The 18079-nt window shown below is 38.6% G+C and overlaps 1 protein-coding gene across 3 annotated transcripts in view; it reads left to right on the top strand.

Moving 5' to 3' along the window:
• Positions 1 to 18079, top strand: part of LOC307181038 (zinc finger X-chromosomal protein-like) — a 55002-nt gene that overhangs the window by 18421 nt on the left and 18502 nt on the right. For all 3 annotated transcript variants that reach the window (XM_079911797.1, XM_079911795.1, XM_079911796.1), the window contains one exon: positions 16251 to 16339. In XM_079911797.1, coding sequence (XP_079767923.1) covers positions 16279 to 16339 — 61 coding nt within the window. In that variant the 5' untranslated portion in view covers positions 16251 to 16278. The remainder of the gene's footprint in view (positions 1 to 16250; positions 16340 to 18079) is intronic.

Below are 18079 nucleotides of genomic sequence, written 5' to 3'. Positions count from 1 at the left end.
TGGAATTGCTGGATCTTATGGTAGTTCAATTCTATTAAGTTTTTAAAGTTTATATTACATTGCAGTATAGTTGATTTACAGTGTTGTCTTAGTTTCAGGTGTACAGCAAAGTGATTCAGTTATACATATACATATATCTGTTCTTTTCAGATTCTTTTCCCATTTAGGTTATTAAAGAATATTGAGTAGAGTTCTCTGTGCTATACAGTAGGTCTTGTTGATTATCTGTTTTATATATAGTAGTGTGTGTATGTTAATCCCAAGCTCCTAATTTATCCCTCACCCCACTTTTCCCCTTTTGTTATCATAAGTTTGTTTTCTAAGTCTGTGAGTCTGTTTCTCTTTTGTAAATAAGTTCATTTGTATCATTTTTTTTTAAGTTTCCTCCTATAAGTCAGCGCTCCCCAACCTTTTTGGTACCAGGGACCAGTTTCGTGGAAGACAGTTTTTCCACAGATGGTGGGAGGTGGGGGGTGGTTTCGGGATGATTCAACCACATTACATTTATTGTGCACTTTATTTCTATTACTATTACATTGTAATATATAATGAAATAATTATACCACTCACCATAATGCAGAATCACTGGGAGCCCTGAGCTTGTTTTCATTTGCCACTCACTGATAGGGGTTTGATATGAGACTGAAAGCAATTGATTTATTATGTTCTCTGTGCAGTCAAACCTCTCTGCTAATGGTAAACTGTGTTTGCAACGACTCCCTAGCACTAGCATCACTGCCTCAGCTCTACCTCAGATGATCAGGCATTAGAGTCTCATAAGGAGCATGCAGCCTAGATCCCTCGCATGTGCAGTTCACACTAGGTTTCACACTCCTATGATAATCTGATGCTGCCGCTGATCTGACAGGAGGTGGAGTTCAGGTGGTAATGTAAACAGTGGGGGGCGGCTGCAAATACAGATGGAGCTTTGCTCTCTCGCTCACCACTCACTCACCTCTGTGGACTGGTAATGGTCTGTTTCCCGGGGGTTGGGGATCCCTGATATAAGTGGTTTCATATGATATTTGTCTTTCTCTGACTTGCTTCACTTAGTATGATGATTTCTAGGTCCATGCATGTTGCTGCAGATGGCATTATTTCATTCATTTTCATGGCCGAGTAATACTCCATTGTACATGTGTGTACCACATCTTTATCCATTCCTCTGTTGATGGACATCGAGGTTGCTTCCCTGTCTTGGTTATTGTAAATAGTGATGTAGTGAACATTGGGGTGCATCTACCTTTTTGAATTACGGGTTTCTCCAAATATATGCCCAGAAGTGGAATTGCTGGGTCATATGGTAGCTCTGTTTTTAATTTTTTAATTAATCTCCATACAGTGGCTGTACCAATTTACATTCCCACCAACAGTGTACGGGGGTTCCCTTTTCTCCACACACTCTCTAGCGATTTATTGTTGACTTTTTCATGATGGCCGTTCTCACTGGTGTGAGGGGATACCTCATTGTAGTTTTGATTTGCATTTTTCTAATAACTGGTGATGTTGAGTAAGTATCTTTTTATGTGCTTTATGGTCATCTGTGTGTCTTCTTGGGAGAAATGTCTATTTAGATTTTTCTGCCCATTTTTTGATTGGGTTGTTTGTTTTTTTGTTATTGAGCTCCATGAGTTGTTTGTATATTTTAGAGATTAATCCCTTGTAGATCACATCATTTGTAAATATATTCTCCCATTTTGTGGGTTGTCTTTTGATTTTGTTTATGGTTTCCTTTGCTGTGCAAAGCTTTTAAGTTTAATTAGGTCCTAGTTGTTTATTTTTGTTATTATTTTCATTACTTTAGGAAGTGAAGCCAAAAAGATTGCTGCGATTTATGTCAGAGTGTTCTGCCTATATTTTCCTCTAAGTGTTTAGTAGTATGTAGTCTTACATTTAGGTCTTTAATCCATTTTGAGTTTATTTTTGTGTATGGTGTTAGGGAATGTTCGAGTTTCATTCTTTTATTTATTTTCTTTCATTTCTTTATTCATGCAGTTTTCCCAACACCACTTATAGAAGATACTTTTTTCTCCATTGTATATTCTTGACTCCTCTGTTGTAGATTAATTCACCGTAGGTGTATGGGTTTATTTCTGGGCTTTCTAGCCTGATCTGTTGATCTATATTTCTGTTTTTGTGCCAGTACCGTATTGTTTTGATGACTGTAGCTCTGTAGTGTAGTCTCAAGTCAGGGAACCTGACTGTTTGGGTGTTTTGTGTTTCCATACAAATTTAAAGTTTTTTTGTTCTAGTTCTGTGAAAAAATGCCATTCTAATTTGATAGGAATTGCAGTGAATCTTTGATTGCCTTGGGTAGTATAGTCATTTAGACAATATTGATTCTTACGATCCAAGAACATGGTATATCTTTCCATCTGTTTGTGCCATCATTGATTTCTTTCATCAGTGTCATACAGTTTTTGGAGTACAGGTCTTTTGCCTCCTTAGATAGGTTTGTTCCTAGGTATTTTATTCTTTTTCATGTGATGGTAAGTGATATTGTTTCCCTTATTTCTTTCTGAACTTCTGTTGTTAATGTATAGAAAGGCAAGAGATTTTTTGCATATTAATTGTGTACCCTGAAAATTTACCAAAGTCATTGATGAGCTCTAGTAGCATCTTCAGGATTTTTATGTATAGTATCATGTCATCTGCAAATAGTGACAGTTTTACTACTACTTTTCCAGTTTGGATTTTTTTTTTTTTCTTCTCTGATTGCTGTGGCCAGGACTTCCAAAACTGTGTTGCATCACAGTGGTGAGTGTCGATATTCTTGTGTTGTTCCTGGTCTTAGGGGAAATGCTTTCTGCTTTTCAGTTGAGTATGATGTTAGCTGTGGCTTTGTCATATATTGTCTTTAGTACTTTGACGTATGTTCCTTCTGTGCCCACTTTCTGGAGAGTTTTTCTCATAAATGTTGAATTTTGTCAGAAGGTTTTTTCCCATATATGTTGAGATGATCATGTGGTTTTTATTCTTCAGTTTGTTAATGTGGTGTATCACGCTGATTGATATTGAAAAATCCTTGCATACCTGGGATAAATCCACTTGCTCATGATGTATCTTCCTTTTAATGTATTGTTGGATTCAGTTTGCTAGTATTTTGTTGACGATTGTTGTGTCTGTGTTCATCAGTGATACAGGCCTGTATTTTTTCTTTTTTTCTTGGTATCTTTGTCTAGTTTTGGTATCAAGGTGTTCGTGGCCTCATCGAATGAGCTTGGGAGTGTTCCTTCCTCTGCAATTTATGGGAATTGTTTCAGAAGGATAGGTGTTAAGTTTTCTTTAAATATTTGATAGAATTCACCTGTGAAGCTATCTGGTCCTGGACTTTTCTCTGGACTTCTGTTTGTTGGTAGTTTTTTAATCACAATTTCAATTTCAGTACTTGTGATTGTTCTGCTCATATTTTCTATTTCTTCCTTGTTCAGTCTTGGGAGATTGTACCTTTCTGAGAATTTGTTCATTTCTTCTAGGTGGTCCATTTTATCAGCATAGTTGCTTATAGTAGTCTCTTATGAGTCTTTGTATTTCTGTGGTGTCCGTTGTACCTTCTTTTTCATTTCTAATTTTATTGATTTGTGCTCTCTTTATTTTCTTGAGAAATCTAGCTAATGGTTTATCAGTTTTATCTTTTCAAAGAACCAGCTTTTAGTTTCATTCATCTTTTCTATTTTCTTCATCTCTTTTTCATTTATTTCTGCTCTGATGTTTATAATTTCTTTCCTTCTAGTAACTTTGGGTTTTGTTTGTATCTTTTTCTAGTTGCTTTAGGTGTAAGGTTAGGTTATTTATTGGAGATTTTTCTTGTTTCCTGAGATAGGATTGTATTGCTATAAAATTCCCTTTTAGAACTGCTTGTGCTTCGTCCCAATCTTCATGTGCTAGGTTTTTGATCTTCATGTTTTTGCTGTCATTTGTCTCTAGGTATCTTTTGATTTCCTTTTGACTTCTTCAGTGATCCATTGGTTGTTTAGTAGTATATTGTTTAACCTCCACGTATTTGTGTTTTTTACAGTTTTTTTCTTGTAGTTGCTTTCTAATCTCATAATGTAGTGGTCAGAAAAGATGCTTGATATGATTTCAATTTTCTTAAATTTACCAAGGCTTACTTTGTGTGGCCCAGCATGTGCTCTATGCTGGAGAATGTTCCATGTGCGCTTGGGAAGAATGTGTAGTCTCCTTTTGGATGGAATGTTCTGTAAACATCCATTAAATCCATCTGGTCTAGTATGCCATTTAAGGCCTGTGTTTCCTTATTGATTTTCTGTCTGGATGATCTGTCCATTGATGTAAGTGAGGTGTTAAAGTCCTGCACCATTACTGTGTTACTGTTGATTTCTTCTTTTTTTTTTTTTTGCGGTACGCGGGCCTCTCACCTTTGCTGCCCCTCCCGTTGCGAAGCACAGACTCCGGACGCGCAGGCTTAGCGGCCATGGCTCACAGGCCCAGCCGCTCCGCGGCACGTGGGGTCTTCCCGGACCGGGGTATGAACCCGCGTCCCCTGTTATCGGCAGGTGGCCTCCCAACCGCTGCGCCACCAGGGAAGCCCCGATTTCTTCTTTTTTGACAGCATTTATGTTATATACTGAGGTGCTCCTATTTGGGTGTATATGTATTTTCGGTTGTTATATCATTTTCTTGGGTTGATGGTTTTATCATTAGGTAATATCCTTCTTTTTCTCTTGTAACAGTATTTTAAAGTCTATTTTGTCTGATGTGAATATTGCTATTCTAGCTTTCTTTTGATTTCTATTCGTATGAAATACCTGATTCCATCCCTTCACTTTCAGTATGTGTCGCTAAATCTGAAGTGGGTTTCTCATAGACAGCATTTATAGCAGTCTTGTTTTTATATCCATTCAGCCAGTCTGTGTCTTTTGCTTGGAGCATTTAATCCACTTACGTTTAAGGTAATTATCGATATGTATGTTCTTATTGCTATTTTGTTAATGTTTTGGATTTGTTTATGTAGGTCTTTTTTTTCTGTTCCTCTTTTGTTCTTTTCTCTTGTGATTTGATTATTAACTTCAGTGTTGTGTTTGTATTCCTTTTTCTGTTTTGTATGTATTGTAGATTTTTGGTTTGTAGTTACCATGAGGTTTTGCTGTAGCAGTCTGTATGTACACAAATTTTTTTAAGTTGCTGGTCTCTTAATTTCGAATGTATTTCCTATATCTTGCATTTGTACTGTCCTCACAGTTGCTGGTTTTGGTATCATATTTGTGTGTGGATGATTTTCTACCTTTACTGTATGGTTTCCTTTACTGGTGAGCTTTCCCGTTTGTAATTTTCTTATTTTTGTTTGTGGCCTTTTCTTTCCCACCTAGAGAAGTTCCTTTAGCATTTCTTGTGAAGCTGGTTTGGTGGTGCTGAAGTCTTATAGCTTTTGTGTGTAAAGCTTTTGATTTCTCTGGCGAATCTAAACTAGAGCCTTGCTGGGTTGAGTATCCTTTGTTGTAGGTTTTTTCCTTTCGTCACTTTAAATATATTGTGCCACTCTCATCTGGCTTGCAGAGTTTCTTCTGAAAAATCAGCTGTTGTTTTCCCTTATTGCTTTTAATATTTTCTCATTGTCTTTAATTTTTCTCAATTTGATTAATATGTGTCTCAGCGTATTCATCCTTGGGTTTAACCTGTATGGGACTCTGCACTTCCTGGACTTGGGTGACTGTTTTCTTTCCCATGTTAGGGAAGTTTTCAGCAATTAGCTCCTTAAATATTTTCTCAGGCCCTTTCTCTCTTCTCCTTCTGGGCCCCTGTAATGCGAATATTGGTGCATTTATCGTTGTCCCAGAGGTCTCTTAAACCACTCTCATTTTTTTTCATTCTTTTCTTATTTTGTTTTGCAGCAGTGATTTTCACAGTTTTGTCTTCCAGCTCATTTATCCATTCTTCTCCTCATTTATTCTGCTGTTGATTTCTTTTAGTGTACTTTTTGTTTAACTTATTGTATTTTTTAAAAATTAATTTATTTTACTTATTTGTGGCTGTGTTGGGTCTTTGTTGCTGTGCGCGGGCTTTCTCTAGTTGCGGCAAGCGGGGGCTACTCTTCGTTGTGGTGCACGCGCTTCTCTTGTGGTGGCTTCTCTTGTTGTGGAGCATGGGCTCTAGGGGCGCAGGCTTCAGTAGTTGTGGTACATGGGCTTAGTTGCTCTGTGGCATGTGGGGTGTTCCTGGACCAGGACTCGAACCCGTGTCCCCTGCATTAGCTGGAGGATTCTTAACCACTGCGCCACCAGGGAAGCCCCTATTGTATTGTTTATCTCTGTTTGTTTGTCTTCTATATATTGTAGCTGATTGTAAAGCATTTTTTGTATCTTGGTCTCTGCCTCCATTCTTTTTCTGAGATCTTGGATCATCTTTATCTCATTACTCTGAATGCTTTTTCAGGTAGCTTGCCTGTCTCTACTTCACTTAGGTATTTTTCTGGGGTTTAACCTTTTTCCTTCACCTGGAACATATTCCTCTGCTGTCTCATTTTATAACTTTCTGTGTTTGTGGTTTCTGTTCCTCAGGCTGCAGGATAGTAGTTTCTCTTGCTTCCGTGTCTGCCCCCTGGTGGGTGAAGTTGGTCTAAGAGGCTTTTGCAGGCCTCCTGGTGGGGGTACTGGTGCCTGCACTCCAGTGTGTGGCATTGGATCTTGTCCCTCTGGTAGGCAGGGCCATGTCAAGGGGTGTGTTTAGAAGTGGCTGTGGACTCAGGAAGATTTTAGGCAGCTTGTCGGCTGATAGGTGGTGCTGTATTCCCACCCTGTTGGTTGTTTGGCGACCCAACACTGGAGCAACAGGCTATTGGGTGGGGCCAGGTCTTGTGTCAAAATGGCAGCCTTCAGGAGAGCTCACACCAATGAGTACTTTCTGGTACCTCCGCCACCAGTGTCCTTGTCCGCACAGTGTCCTCACCTCCCCAGGAGACTCTCAAAGATCAGCAGGTTAGTCTGACCCAGGCTCCTATGAAGTCACTGTCTTTTTCCTGGGTCCTGGTGCACATGAGACCTTGTGTACCTCCTCCGATAGTGGAGTTTCTGTTTCCCCCAGTCCTGTGGAGCTCCTGCAGTCAAGCCCCACTGGCCTTCAAAGCCAAATGCACTGGGGGTTCCTCCTTCCAATGCCAGACCCCTGGGCTGGGGAGCCTGACGTGGGGGTCATTACTCTCCTAAAGGAGAACCTCTGTGATATAATTAGTTTAGAGTTTGTGGGTTGCCCACCTAGCGGGTATTGGATTTGATTTTATCGTGAATGCACCCCTCCTCCCATGTCATTATGGCTTCTTCTTTATGTCTTTGGATGTAGATTTTTTTTTTGGTAGGTTCCAGCCTTTTTTATTGATGGTTGTTCAGCAGTTAGTCCTGGTTTTGGTGTTTTTGTGAGAGGGGGTGAGTTCAAGTCTTTCTACTTTGCCATCTTGTCTCCAACTTTCTGTTTTCTGAAAATATGGTTCCTTTCTTATCCATATAATTGACATAATGTGGTGCTCAAGCTCACACTCGCAGTAGAGTAGAGTAGTACACCAGTCCATTAAGGTTACTCCTTGTTTATCAGTTGTAGGACATTCGATTTCAGGGTAAAATAGTAACTTTGGCTAAGTGAGGCCTCTTTGGTTTAATGTCAGAGTGTTAAAGGCTTCTCTCCCCTCCCCTTCTCCCAGATGGCTATGCGGAGCTCAGCTGCGGTGCACACCCTGTCTAGCCTGCAGACAGAGTCGCACATGCTATCTCCAGGCCTGGGTCTCTGTCCTTGGGCACCCTCTGGGCACATGCTGAGCTCACTGGGCATTTGGACCCCACTGGGGTCCCCATGGAGCTGTCCTGTTAATTTTTTGAGGAACCTCCATACCGATTTCCATAGTGGCCACAACGGTTTACATTCCCACCCACAGTGTGGAAGCATTCCCTTTTCTTCACGTCCTCACCAACACTTAATCATCTCTTTCAGACTAGCCATTTAACAGATACTAAGTGATGACTCTAACAGATTGCTTTTTGTATCATATCCAAAAAATTGTTGCAAAGACCAGTGTCAAGGAGCTTTTCTTCTCTGTCTTTTCCTAGGAGTTTTATGGTTTCAGGTTGTAAGTCTTAGTCCATTTGAAGTTAATTTTTTTGAATGGTATATAAGATAGAAGTCTAGTTTCATAATTTGCGTGTGATTATCCAACTTTCTCAACAGTGTTGAAAAGACCATTCTTTCCCTATTGACTGTTTTTAACTTCCTTATAAGTTATTGAGTGTATTTATATAGGTTTATTTCTGGACTCCTGATTCTTCTGTGATTTCACACGAATTTTAGGATTGTTTTTTCCATTGCTGTGAAAAATAATATTGGAATTTTAATGCATTGAAACTATGGATAGCTTTGCGAAGTGTTGACATTTTACAATAATTTTTCTTATCTGTGAACACAGCATATCGTTCCATTTATTTGTGTCTTCAATTTCAATTGAAGACAATTTCAATTGTACTTCATCCAACTCCTGAAACTTTACTGAATTTGTGTTTTGATGGAGTCTTTAGGATATTCTGTATATCAAATGTGTCATCTGCAGGTAGAGGCAGCTTTACTTTTTGCCTTTCTAGTTCCATTGCCTTTTCTTTTTCCCTGCCTGATTGGTCTAGATAGGACTTGCAGTACTGTGTTAATGGGAGTGGTGATTGTGAGCACTCTTGTGTCTGATCATAGAGGAGATGCTTACATTAGTTGTGGACTTATTACATAGGATTTTTATTCTTCATTTTGTTAATGTGGTAATCCTTCTAATGTGCTGTCGAATTCAGTTTAGTACAATTTTATTGTGAAGTTTTGCGTTTATATTCATCAGGGATAGTAGTTTTCCTTTCTTGGACTGTCCTTGTATTGCTTTAATATCATAAAATGAGCTTGGTATTGTTTCCTTTTCTTCAGCTTCTTGAAGTGTTTGAAAGGAATTGGCTTAGTGCTAATCCTTCTTTAAATGTTACCAAAACCATCTGGTCCTTGGCTTTTCTGTGTTGGGAGGTTTTATTTACTGATTCAGTCTCCTTCCTTATTATTGGTCTGTTAGATTGTATATTTTTTTCCTGATTCAGTCTTGTTAGGAAATATGTTTCTAGGACTATATCCATTTTTTGTAGGTTATCCAGTTTGTTGGCATGTGGTTGTTCTTAAAGATTGTATTTCTCTAGTGTCAGTGGTAATGTCTCCTTTCATTTCAGATATTATTTATTTGACTTTTTGTTTTTTAGTCTAGCTAAAGGTTTGTCAGTTTTGTTTACCTCATTAAAAAAACAGCTCTTAGGGGCTTCCCTGGTGGTGCAGTGGTTGAGAATCCACCTGTCGATGCAGGGGACATGGGTTCGTACCCTGGTCCGGGAAGATCCCACACACCGCAGAGCGGCTGGGCCCGTGAGCCATGGCTGCTGAGCCTGCGCGTCCGGAGCCTGTGCTCCGCAACAGGAGAGGCCACAACAGTGAGAGGCCTGCGTATCGAAAAAAAAAAACAAACAAAAAAACAGCTCTTCAGTTTGTTTATCATTTCTGTTGTTTTCTGGTGTCTATTTCATTTATTTCTGCTCTGTTCTTTGTTTCTTTCTGCCAACTTCGGGCTTAGTTTGTTCTTTTTATAGTTCCTTGAGGGGTAATGTTAAGTTGTTTATTTGAGATCTTTTTTCTTCATGTAGGTGTTTATCGTCATTTTGCCACATCTAAGTTTTGGTACGTTTTGCATTTTGTTTCCATTTTTGCTTCAGAATATTTTAAAAATTTTTGTATGATTTCTTCTTTGACAAATTAATTCAGAGTTTTTTGTTCAGTTAGTTTCCAGCTTTGTTCCTGGTACTGATTTCTCATTTCATACCATTGTTGCAGGAAAAGATACTTGATAATTTCATTCTTCTTAAGTTTAAGACTTATGACCTATATAATAATCTATCTTGAAGGGTATTCTGAGTGCACGCACGAAGAATGGGTATTCTGTTGCTGTTGGATGAAATGTTCTATATATGTCTTTTAGGTCCATTTGGTCTAATGTATAGTTCAATTCTAATGTTTCCTTTTAGATTTTCTGTTTGGATGACCTGTCTGTTAAAAGTTGCTCTGTTGAAGCCTCCTCCTATTGTTGTAATATTATTTCTCCCTTCAGATTCACCATTATTGGTTAATATGCTTAAGTGGGCCAGTGTAGGGTCCAGTGTTGGTTGCATACATATTTTTGATTTGATATATCTTTTGATGAATTGATCCTTTATCTGTATATAACCTTCTGTACCATTTTTGATGTACAGTTGATTTTGTGTGATATTTGTAGCTACCACTGCTCTCTTTTCATTGCCACTTGAAAGGATTATCTTTATCCATGCCTTCACTTTGAGCCTGTGTTTGTCCTTACTGCTGCAGTGAGTGTCCTTTAGGCAACATATAGTTGGTAGTTGAGTCTTGTCTCTTTTTTTTTCAAATCCATCTAGCCACACTCTGTCTTTCGATTAGAAAATTCTGTCCATTTATGTTTAGGATGGTTAATGATACTTAGAGATGTACTAATTCTCTCTTACTGTTTCTTGAATGACTAGAAACAGACATGAATTCCTTTTTTCCTTCCTTCTTCTCTTGCTGCTTTCCTTTGGGAACTGACTAGTTTTCATAGTGGTAAGCTTTGCTTTTCTTCTTTTATCTTTTGTGTATCTACTGTAGGTTTTTGCTGTGGTTTCCATAAATTATCTTATGCACATAATGATCAGTTTTAAGCTGATAACAACTTAAAATGTTGATTGAATACAAAAACCCTATCCAAACCCTTCACACTTTGTTTCTGTTGACAGAATTTGCCTTTCTCATATTACATATCTAGCAACAAATTGTAGCTAACATTGTTTCTAATACTTTTTATCTTTTAATTTATAGAACAATTTATTATTGTCCTGTATGTCCTTCGGAAATGAAGGAAAGGGGCTTCCCTGGTGGCACAGTGGTTGAGCATCTGCCTGCCAGTTCAGGGGACACTGGTTCGAGCCCTGATCCAGGAAGATCCCACATGCCGTGGAGCATCTAAGCCTGCGTGCCACGACTACTGAGCCTGTGCTCCATAGCCTGCGAGCCACAACTATTGAGCCCGCATGCTGCAACTACTGAAGCCCTTGTGCCTAGAGTCCCTGCTGCACAATGAGAAGCCCGTGCACCGCAACAAAGAGTAACCCCTGCTCACCTCAACTAGAGAAAGCCTGCGTGCAGCAACAAAGACCCAACACGACCAAAAATAAATAAATTTATTTAAAAAAATAAACTGTCTAAAATCAAAAAGAAATAGAGAATTTTAAAAGCAGCAAGAGGAAAACGTTCTTTCATAAGGGAACCACCATCATGATATAGGTGGATTTCCTATGGGGGAAAATGCTACCTATTTGGCATGTGGGATCTTCCCAGACAAGGGAGTGCACCTGTGTCCGCTGCATTGGCAGGTGGATTCTTAACCCACTTTGCCAGTTAAGAAGTCCCTAGACAGTTTAATTACGTGTCTTAGAGAAGATCCTTTTAGGTTGAAATTCAGGGGATATATCCAAATCCTCTACAGTTTGGGGAAGACATTCTTTCCTTAAAGCCATTGTTTCCCCTTGTCTCTGTTGTCATTTTCTGGGATGTCAGTAATATGTAGGTTGTTTTCTTTAATGGTATCCCACAGTTAAGGTATGCTCTCTTTCCTTTTCCATTCTTTTTTCTTTTTTTTAACCTCTGATTGGTTTATATTAAAGGACTTGTCATAAGATTTTTTTCTTCTGCTTTATCCAGTTTTTTGTTGATGTTCTCTATTTCACTTTTTTCCCATTTCATTTCACTGTATTCTTTTAGAATTTCTGTTTGGTTCTGTTTTATGATCTCTGTCTTGCTTTTTTATTTTAATTTTTTTTAATTTATTTTTTATTTTTTATTTTATTTTTTTCTGTCTTGCTTTTGAACTTCTTATTTTGTTGATGTATTGCTCTCATTGTTTTCTTGAATTGTTTCTCTGGGTTTTCTTCTAGTTTTCTGAGCTTTCATAAAATAACTTTTGAATTCTTTATGGCACATTGCCATAAAGATCTCCATGTCTTTGGAGTTGGTTACTTGAAAGTTACTGTGTTCCATTGGTGGTATTGCGTGTCCTTCGTTTTTCAAATTCCTTGAAGTCTTGTGTCATTCTCTTTGCATTAGAAGAAGCAGTCACTTTTCCAGTCTTAACTGTCCTCAGCAAAGAAATACCTTCTTTCATCCCTATGAGGGATTCTGAGGCTTTCTAATACCTTTTCTATGGACATGCCTGTTCCATCCTTTTTGCTCCCTCTTTTGAGGGAATCCTTAGATTGTATGCCTTATTCCTATTCTGCAAAGCCAGCATGGGTGCTGAGAGCCTCAGGTTTCCTTTATCCAGGGCTGTGCTGAATATCCTAATTGGTATGGTTTCTCGCAATCCCATTGAGTCAGACCTGCTCTTGGTACTGTTGACAAGACACAACAGAGAGCCAGCCATACGATGGGAGTGTGTATGGGTAAGGCAGGTATGGGGGTGGAACAAGCAGGGGGTCCCCAGCAGTTCATGGGTGGGTTTTCTGATAGAGTTGTGAAGCAGGAGGATCATGTTCCTTTGACGCCCCGCAAGAACCCTGGCTACTGTTCTCATAGCTGTTCTCCAGCCCCTAGTCCTGTAGCCGCACCTCAGTATTCTGGATGTGGCAAACAAAGTGGATCTCTTTGACAATATTCTGCACCACTGAGGTAGCTGGGTCCTCATTCACAGGCCAAGAAGGACTCTCTTGGCACTGAGCTGTGCTGCCTTGGGGGATGTGAGTAATGTGAAACCATTCTTACTGGCTCCAGTGCATCCAGTTTCAGATTTTTTGCTGAAGGGAGTTCTGGAATTTCTCCACTGACTCTTGAACTTCCACAAAAGCTCACTTATCCATGGATGATTGTCTCAGTCAGTGTTCTTTGGAGTGAAGACAGTAGAAAACTCTTATTGCACCATAATGAATACAAGTTCAACTTCTTTTTTTTTTTTTTTTTTTTTTGCGGTATGCGGGCCTCCCACCGCTGTGGCCTCTCCAGTTGCGGAGCACAGGTTCCGGACGCGCAGGCCCAGTGGCCATGGCTCACGGGCCCAGCCACTCTGCGGCATGCGGGATTCTCCAGGACCGGGGCACGAGCCCGCGTCCCCTGCACCAGCAGGCAGACTCTCAACCACTGCGTCACCAGGGAAGCCCTAAGTTCAACTTTTATTAGAGATAATGAGATTGATTTCTGTAGGGAAACTTTAAGATACCTTAAATAAGATATCATTTTATTTTTTATTATTATGCTCGTAAGATATTTTCTCATTTATCCTTTTATAGTCACATATTGAAAAAAGGAAAAGAAGTACAAGCTAGAAAGTTTTGGGAAGAGGAAGCAGTGACAACTTATTTAGAGGAACTATCTTTTCCATTTTTTTATGGTTGAAAAAATATTACTGTACCTATCATAGCCTTTTTATTTGAAGCATTTTGAATAAATTTCATAAAATACATTATATTTTGAAAATAAATTGGATGTCTTAGGGGTGGCATGTTGGAAATTAATTTTTTTATAGTATAAATTACAACTAATTCTTACTTGCATAGTTCCTTAGAGACTGTGTCAATATCAAACATTAATAAGAGATATAGGGACTTCCCTGGTGGGGCAGTGGTTAAGAATCCGCCTGCCAATGCAGGGGACACGGGTTCAAGCCCTGGTTGGGGAAGATCTCACATGCCGTGGAGCAACCAAGCCTGTGCACCACAACTACTGAGCCTGTGCTCTAGAGCCCGTGAGCCGCAACTGCTGAACCCACATGCTGCAGCTACTGAAGGCCATGCACCTAGAGCCTGTGCTCCACAACAGGAGAAGCCTGTGCACTGCAATGAAGGGTGCCCCCTGCTCACTGCAACTAGAGAAAGCCTGCATGCAACAATGAAGACTCAGTGCAGCCAAAGATTAAATAAATAGATTAAAAAAAGAGATATAAATAACCATGACATATGCTTAAAAAAAAAGAAGAAGAAAGGGATAATCGTGCTCTGGAAATTCAGCAGCAGAGGAAGTAGTTGTTTTTAGCATTTTCTTCATGAGGAAGGACATGTAGGGGATAAATTAGTGCAGGAATAACACGTAAAGGTCATTTACATAGAAGAAATCTGAAACCAAGGATAGAGTTTGGGTCTTATGGAGACTTTGGATATTTTTGTTTGGCTGATGAGAGAGACAGAAACAGAGATTGGGGTAGTGGTAGAAAGGAGGGGAAGATGAAGAAAAATTACGAGAATAATGGAAAGGTTGTCAGAACCAGATCTTAGAGGCTTGTAAGCCAAGGAGATCAGATTTTATTTGGAGAATCAGTAGGGAGTCATTAACATGTTTTGAATTGAGGTCTTACATCATTTAAAGTATGCTTTAGAAAAGGAAGAAGTTTACACTCACATGTATAAGAGAAGGAGAGAGGCATACCGTTCATGAAGGACCACGTAGGGTAAGAAAGCAGAGGAGAAGAGGAGATGCCATAGTCCAGAGCTTTTATTGGGATTCTATAGGGAAGGAATGGGCAAGGAAGAATAGGTATACTAAGTTTAGGATTGGATAGGTTGAACAATGTTAGTGGCCTTTGGGCTATAGGAACTGTCCCTAGTTGTTTGGAATGTGGCCCTGGGTTATTTTAGAGTAAGGAGAATCTTGGCTTAGTAAATTTGCTGGTTAGGGGTGTGGGCTCTGATTGGTTGGTTTTTATATCAAAGGTGCACTCACAGGGAGACTATTGCTGTCAGTAGGCAGTCCCTCCAGGATCAAGGTCACAAAAGAGAGAGAAATATAGTTGGTGCACTACATTACTTGCAGTCTTAATAGTAACAATTTATATGTTGTCAGCAAAAATGATAGAGATTAAAGAAGCTGTATGTGATAGCACTGTTGAAGGTGAGTTAGAAAGTGAGAAAGTGGCGATAGGAAAACCAATTAGGAAGTTTCTGTGGTACTTGCAACATAAGTAAATCATGGCCCCTAATAAACCTCCCCTTTCTACTCCCTCTATCTCCTCACTTGCTTTTTAGGCATGTGCTAGGTTCTTCGTATTTTTGTTTTTTAATTTTTCTTTTTTTTTTAAACTGGCTATTTTTTCTACCCTAGGCCATATTTTGTCGATGACCTACCTTCAGGTTTCATGTTTTTATGTTATTGTTTCAGTCACCAGGAGAGAGAGAGAGAAACTCTTGCTTGTGGTTTCAGACATCCTATAGATGGGACTTTGATTTTATTGTGTAAAGATGAATTTATTTTTTAACCTTTCAGCTGGTACCAAGTTATTCGTGGCCTGGAGAATATACATATACTTTGAGAATTATTTCCGCAACTAGATGGTCAATTAAGGGAGGTCACTGTAAGTTATATAGAAATCTTAAGAAGGTTTACCATTGTAATGAATTTTGAATTTTTACCATTTTGTAATTTATTGGTAGGAGATTGTAGACTATATTAAATTTAAAGATGTAATAAAAATCTTTTAGGAATTCCCTCAGTATTCCACAAAATGTGTTAAAGTTGAACCTTAAAGAGTCATGGCTGTTTATGGAAAGGAGGCTGGAGGGAGTTTTCTGGGGTACAAAAAATGTTTTATATCTTACTCTGAGTAATGCTAATACAAATTTACACAAATATAAATTTATTAAGCTAAACACTTAAGATTTATGCACTTTAATAAAAGAAACTAGTGAAATATAGCAGAAAAAAAAACAGAGAACAAACTAGTGGTTACCAGAGGGGAGAGGGAAGGAGCAAAATAAGGTAGGGAATCAAGAGGTTAAAAAGTAGTATGTATAACATAAATAAGTTACAAGGATATATTGTACTACACAGGAAACATGGCCAGTGTTTTATAATAACTAGAAATAGAATAACCTTCAAAAATTGTGAATCACTGAAACTTATATAACAATTGCACATCAACTGTACCTCAGTTTAAAAAAAGAAAAAAATTTCTGCACTTTATGTAGAGTACAATGTAACTAAAACAGAGAGAAAAACCCCAAAACACTGTCAACATGCTTGAGTTAACTTCTCTTACGATACAGCTACCCAAATAATAATAATTGGTAATCATTATGTTCACTTTATTTTACCTTGATAGGTTTTGATAAATCAAGAAATGTGACCATTTCAGAAGTGTAAATATCATGATGACGTTTTAAGTATGTGATACGAAAAAGTTAATGTTTGATATACTTTATTTCCCGGTTTAGGAGCTGTGACTAATGAGAATCAAAGGCCATGGATGAAGATGAACTTGAATTACAGCCACAAGAGCCAAACTCATTTTTTGATGGAATAGGTATATCTATTTCTTGGGTTGTTCCACTTTCCATCTGACAAATTTGGAGTTACCAAGAGGCTGTATTGCTAGATCTGTATTGATTTATCCTTAGGTATCTTGTTTTCCTCTCGAAATCTCGTTGCCAACTCAGTCTGTCAGTAATACCATCAGTATCAAAGTCTTGTTATCTTTATTCTAAATTTTCTCAGTTTACTAAGTCCTATTAGTTCTGACTTTGAAAGTGTTTCTTGTTTATTTCTGCTGTTACTGGTTTTCTTTTGTTGCTGTAATGCATTTCCACAAATTGAGGGACCTAAAATACATCAGTTTGTTACCTCACAGATTTGTAGGTCAGAAGTTCAGCTACAGTGTGGCTAAACTTGGTCCTTGTGTAGAGTTTCACAGAGTGTTGGCAGGGCTTCATTCTTTTCTGGAGCTAGCAATCCAAACTAGTATTCATTCTGATGGTATAAAGTTTTAAAGAATTTTGTGAATCTCCTTTCTGTGTCATTGGCATTTACCTTATTAGAAAAGAAATCCATCTACATATCCTTCCAAGATAATCCCACTTCTTTTTGACTTCTGCTGAGATGGTTGCAGGACAACGCCCTAAGCTCTTTAGATGCATCCTACTTTGATTAAGGAATCTGTGAGGCACACAGTTTACAGCCTTAGAAAGACATTGTATGACTGAATTCTCAGACCTTTTGCTTTGTCTGAGATTATAGAAGAGTTGTAGTCAGAAACTACTTTTCCTCTAAAAGGTTCTTTCCTGACAGCAAATCACCCCAATTTTAACTCCTTTTTTCTTTGTCATCTGTTGATGCTGAGAATTTCCCCAGTTGTTAAGTCCTGCTACATTTTATTTATTGGTTCTTCCACAATTTATCTTCTTTTCTTGAATTTACCATAAGCGGCAAGAACAAACCAGGTCACATCATCAACACTCTGCTGAAATCTCCTGAGCTAAATATCTGAGTTAACTGTTACAAGTTACGTTTTCCATATAACCTCAGGATACAATTTTGCTAAGCTACTTGTCGCAATGTAACAGGTTTTTCCTTCCTTCAGTTTTGAGTAACATGTTTCTCACTATCTTTTGAGCTTTTACTAGCAGTGTCCTTAAAGTCTAGATTTGTATTAACTGTCTGTACATGGTGACTTAGGTATTCTGTAAATTCTTTTAAAATTTTTCTGCTTTGGTTGTTTCTTCCTTCTGAGTTCTCACTAGCATGAGTTGTTAACATCCATATTTCCATTACTGGACTATTCAAGGGAGTATCAAAACCATTACACATTTGTAGGTATTTGTACAGCAGCACTCCACTCTCTGGTACCAAAAATCTGTATTCATTTCTATTACTGTTGCTCTGCCAAACATTAAACAAATGTAGCTGTATAACATAGTAAAATTCTTCATCTCATGGTTTCCATACATCAGAAGTCTATCACCGCATAGCTATGCTATTTGGTTTGGACTTCATGCGGCTGAAATCAAGGTGTCAGCAGGGTGTTTGTTCCTTTCTGGAGCTTCTGGGGTGAAACTGATTCCAAGCTAATTCAGGTGGTTGGCTAAATTCACTTCCTTAACAGTTGTAGGGCTTAGGTGCCCATTTCCTTGCTGGCTGGCCTTTGCTCCTCACAGCTAGTGTTCCTTCACTTGCTTTTCATGTGCTCCCCATCCTGCCCCACCCAAAGCAATTGGGCATTGAATCTCTCTCATACTTAACGTTCTGCTTCAACTCTCTAATGCCAGCC

This window comes from Stenella coeruleoalba (genome assembly GCF_951394435.1).
Source record: "Stenella coeruleoalba genome assembly, chromosome: Y".
Lineage (NCBI taxonomy): Eukaryota > Metazoa > Chordata > Mammalia > Artiodactyla > Delphinidae > Stenella > Stenella coeruleoalba.
This window is presented reverse-complemented; position numbering and strand designations above follow the sequence as displayed.